Source organism: Geospiza fortis, unplaced genomic scaffold (assembly GCF_000277835.1).
Source record: "Geospiza fortis unplaced genomic scaffold, GeoFor_1.0 scaffold54, whole genome shotgun sequence".
Taxonomy (NCBI): domain Eukaryota; kingdom Metazoa; phylum Chordata; class Aves; order Passeriformes; family Thraupidae; genus Geospiza; species Geospiza fortis.
In genome coordinates, this window is record NW_005054301.1 from 10954515 (window position 1) to 10959447 (window position 4933).

The 4933-nt window shown below is 44.2% G+C and overlaps 1 protein-coding gene across 6 annotated transcripts in view; it reads right to left on the minus strand.

The window, feature by feature from the left end:
- The window catches only part of LOC115949031, a 9307-nt gene extending 7796 nt beyond the window's left edge, over positions 1-1511 (minus strand). For all 6 annotated transcript variants that reach the window (XR_004082711.1, XM_031065210.1, XM_031065198.1 and 3 more), the window contains exons 1-2: positions 1223-1511; positions 992-1069 (exon numbers count right to left, since the gene is read on the minus strand). Coding sequence is in view for 5 of the 6 variants with exons in the window: in XM_031065210.1 (XP_030921070.1) it covers positions 992-1069; positions 1223-1456 (312 nt within the window). In the remaining variant the exon portion in view is untranslated. The remainder of the gene's footprint in view (positions 1-991; positions 1070-1222) is intronic.
- Between the last annotated feature and the right edge of the window lie 3422 nt (positions 1512-4933).

Consider the following 4933-nt stretch of genomic DNA (forward strand, 5'->3'; position numbering starts at 1 on the left):
CCGCCGGCGTGTGCTGTGCGTGTGCGGGCGCTCGTCTCCCTGCACCTGCGTCGGTTTCTGCGATGCGAAAGAGACAGGCGCTCAGTACCGCTGCCCCTTGCGCTGAGGTGTCCCGAGCATAGCGTCACGGAAAACTCAACTTGCTGTATATTAAAAAATTTAATTATTTTCATGAGGTCAAAAATGGCAGGAGTAAAGGGGTCAAAGCCATCCGCCGGGTGGGACACCAGCCGCGGCTCTTCCCCTCCGACGCATCAGGAGAGCAAAAGAAGAGCAAGTCGGTCCACGGAGGGCCCCATCCCGGGTCCTGCCCACGCGGCAGCGCGCCTGCCCCCACCCGCAAGGACGAGCACACTGAGCACATCAGTTTTATCAGTCATTTAAACTTCTGCCCCTATTCCGAGATTTCGACGAGTAAATCTCAACGTACACAGAACTTAGTCGTGGAATTTGGAGAGTAGGAAGACAAAGGGAGAGTGCCTGCAGCTCTCTCATGGACATGAACGCTGCCCGTGATCCCTTTTAAGGGCGCATTTTCTCCACTGTAGCACTCATAGCAAAATTCAGCTCAGTAAGGCTCTTTACAAGGTCTCTTTCCTCGATCTCCCCAAATTTTTGGCATTGAGTCGCTTTCCTGGAAATTTAGGGATATTAGCACTCTTTACACAACCCCGAAAGGTGCGATAAGCCTGTAGCTTCTTCTCAAATGACAAGCTCAGAATTTTTAGAAATAATTCATTACAGAGTCCGCCTATACTCGCCATGCTAAAATCGTCTTTCATATAGCAGAGATGGATAAAGGACTAAATTTCCTCCCGACATGAGTGGTGGAGGGGAATTTTGCCTAGCCCCCGTAATATTTCAAAAAGGCAGAGCACGCTCGGGGATCTGCGGGAATGGCGCTCTCTCTCCTTCTGGTACCAAAGGACAAAAATCGCGCGTGAAGTTACCTGATACCTGAGTGTAAAAGAGGAGTAAAATCCGCACTCACCCGGTGCCGTCGGAGGACTCCTATTCCCAAATGCCATCGTGCGCCTTTCTTGCAGGTAGAGGCAGTTTCTCCTGGCATCTTTAAAAAAGGCAAACACAACATTGCGCCTGTGTGACTTTCTCTGACATTGGTGGTAAACAAGCAAACAAAGAGCACGCTAACAAAACAAGCTAAAATATCTACAGATTAACCACAAGAACTGCTAAATCGGCGAAGAAACTTCCAACTTACCGATTGAAACGAAAGAGCCCGAGGGGGAGGGGGAAGGCCGGGGGAGGAAACACTTTGAGGAAGAGACCGAAAAGAAAAAAAAAAGAGAGAGAGAGCGAAAATCCTGACATTAGGCACACGCAGTTTTGGTGTAACCGGTGCTTTGAAACTGTGCTTCGGTTGCACGGGCGACCTGCTTATCGGGGGCCATGGGGAAACTGTGCGTTTAGACAGAAGTCTGTCATCTCCATTCATTCGTATCACATGGATCTGCCTGTGGGGATAAGAGGTAGGGAAGATTTTCTTGAAGTGCACCTACCCTTCTGGCGGGAAGGATTGCTGGGCAGGTTTCTTCTGGAGGGTCCCATCTCTCTGGAGTAGCTGAAGTGGAGTTGAGGGCAGGTTCTCCGGTGAGGTAGGAATGTGCAGGAACTCCGCCCTCTGGGCACAGTCACACAGACCCAGCACAACAGATACAGCCAGCCCTAAAACCTCTATTGATCTTCACCTTCACCTCTTCCTAACCCATTTGCCCACCAGTTTTTGACCCATTTACCCAGGCACCTTCACCACGGGGCGGAAGGGGGGGGTTAATAAAAACAAGAGCACTTCAGTGCACAGAAAAGCAGAGAAGCTGCTACAGACACTAGTGCAATGGATAGACACCTCTGCAGTCTGTGTGTGTCTCTATGTGTGTATACATATTTATTGCCAATCGCTGATTTTGTAGTCGCGTAAGATGTATGCGCATACACTTTCTCGGGCGGGTGTATTATTCGCGATCACACAATTAAGTGCAATAGCGGTGATTATCTACAGGCAGACTTTTTTGTTTGTTTGTTTGTTTATCTCCCATCCTAAGGGAAAGTACAACAATTAAAGAATAAAGTCGCTAATAAAAGGAGTATTGCTCAGCGTTCTTTCTTAAGCAAAACTCTGATGTGGTTCAGTCAAAACGTAACTGGAGTTCAGTGGGAGTTTTGCTTGAGTGAATACTGAATACATGGTGATTGAGACCTCATATTAACACAAGTGGTGAGTGGGTGTGTACCTGAATCATAATTTCTGACATAAATCTTAATAATCATCAGAAGAAGTTATAAAGAGCAAAATGACGTCCCAGTTAAACTATTTTTTTCAAGTATCAGATTTAAAAAATGTCACTCCCCCAAGCAGAAGTTTTGTGCCATTTAAGCCAAATTACATTTTTGTTCATTTTCTTTTAAACCCTTTCGTAAGAATACATTCCATATAAGGGATATTTTACTGTAACAAAAGAAAGATATCTAAAATATGACAAAAATTTGTTGGCCAAATATCGCGTTGAGAATTCGAGTTACTGTTTATTATGCTTCAAACATGTTTGCGAAGGCACACTTAAAGTCGTAATTGGATGTTTCTTGATGAGCAGATTTCTTCTCCTACGATCTACGCGAGCAAAGTTAATCACCTCCAACATCAACTAAGAATATAACAATAGCTCCTTAATTCCATAAAGACCGCCCGTCCCCCATAAACACTCTAAATTAGGAAGCGCTAAAGAAACGACGCTAAGACACTGCATCATCCTAGAAATGTACATGTTTAAAAAATCCTAAAGGCTTAACTTGAGGATTTGACATATAAACCACCGCAGAAACAAGTATCAGATAACAGAAATACTGTATGCTAAACCACCCCCCCTAAAAAAACCCAACCAAACCACAAAAAAACCTATCACCACCAAAAAAAACACCAACCCCCCAATAATAAAGCAACAACAAAAAGAAAAACAAACAAACCAGCACCTCGAATTCAGTGCCGAACGAGCCTGGGCAAAGATCAGCCTGAGCGAACAAAAGGGTTTCTCTGTCTGAGGAGCAGGCAGAGGTAAAGACATATTTGGGGCCTTAGCAGTCCTGACACAATCCATGACAACTTTCTCGATTTGCTGCTGCTATTTTATTTTTGTTTTGGGTTGTACTTATTTTTTTTTCCTTTACAAAATTAGTCTGATTCCTGGTAACGTGTATGGTAAACGTGAATAAATACCAGCTCAGCAACCACCCCTGCGCCTGGTATAAGAGAAAGAGGGAAAAGTCTGTGGCACCTGAACTCCTTAGGCAATACTTTGCAGCACCGAGCCTAAAGGAGAGCTCTGGGAGCGAGTGTTGGCTTAAACTAAGTCTGGAGAGACATACATCAAGGCTACCCTTTTCAGGAATTATTATGCATCACGCTTATCTAATTAATGCTTATTAGCCAACCTCAAACTCTGACATGGTGAGATTGTGCTTTCCTCCAACCTGATCTGTCTCTTTCCTCCCTGCTGTACACTGACAGCAGATTTTTTTTTTTTTACATTGCAAACAAAATAATACTTTACGTATGTGCTATTGGATTTCCTACAGCATACAATCAGTTGCAAGTGGTAAATAATAAATCATTTTCTTTGTCAGCTGCAGCAGATGCTGCTCTTTTAAGTTGTTTAGGACTAGTACACAGAATGGGGTCTCTAAGCTTCACGAATTTAAATCACACCTATTGTATTTTATTATTTCCAATAGTTTTGTTGAAAAAGAGATTTTTCTTTTTTTTTTTTTGTATTTTTGCATCACTTGTTTTAATGACAATAGAGTCAAGAAAATGGGGGAGGGTAGGAGCTTCCAAGTGGTGGTATCATCTCTCCATCCCTAAACAAAGCAATCGTTTTCTCATAGTGATGATTAATTTTGAATTGCAGGAGTGAGAGTGAAAGCTAAGAATATCAGAGAGTTCTCTCCTTCTCCCCCACACAGTGCAAAGCTGGGTGTCCCATCTCTCATCCATAACCTTTCACTTCCCTCTCTTTCCTGTAGATCTCTTTGCATCTGTTTATATATTACTTATTTTCGGGAGATTCCCTCTTCCTCCCCTTATTCTTTCAGCACGACAAATACACAGTTTGCAAGAATTCAGATTTTCCACTGCTTCATTATTCAACCCCGGCATTTTTTTTTTCTTTTTCTTCCTCTTTTCTGTCTTTCTAAGATAAGCTCTTTAAAGCGTTTGCGATAACATCTCCGACCTAGAGATTATTTTTCATTCGGCCTATTGTGGGAAGTCGCCGATTTATTGCGCTGCTGCAGAGCTCAGTTTGGGCTACAAACGTAACAAATGAACAACTTGTCCTCTGCGGACTCACCGCGGGATCCAATTAGTTCCTAAACCTTTTGCACAAGTTTTCTAATTATTTTCAAGAGTTGTGGCCTTTATAGGCTTCCCTAAACTCATCAAGGCACCAATTCTTTCAAGGATTAAATGCTTCTTAAAATTACTAGCAGCGTTGCCCCCTCAAAACTAATGGATCGATTCTCCGGGCAACGCAGCTTTCTTAGGGACGCCCGCGTGAGTTACTGGGCTTCAGCAGGCGCCGAGAGAAAAAAAGAGCTCGTTTTCAAAACTTTACATGTAAGCGCATCCATATAGGTTTGGTTTGTTGATTCTTTTTCTTTGTTGTCTGGTTGGTCGGTTGTTTTTACCCCCTAAAACGTTTAAACATCGGTATGCAAGGCAGGGTGTCACGTGAGCCCCGGCGCCCTGCCTCCCTGCCGTGGACTGCGCCTTCACCTCGCCGCGCTCGGCTCCTGCCCCCCCTGCCCGGCCCCGGGGGCACAGCAGAGAGCTGCCTGCCAAAAAACACTGCTACTTTCACAGCATCTGCAGCCAAAGTGTCTGCAGCACCAAAAGTATATAAATACATACAGCCTAGGT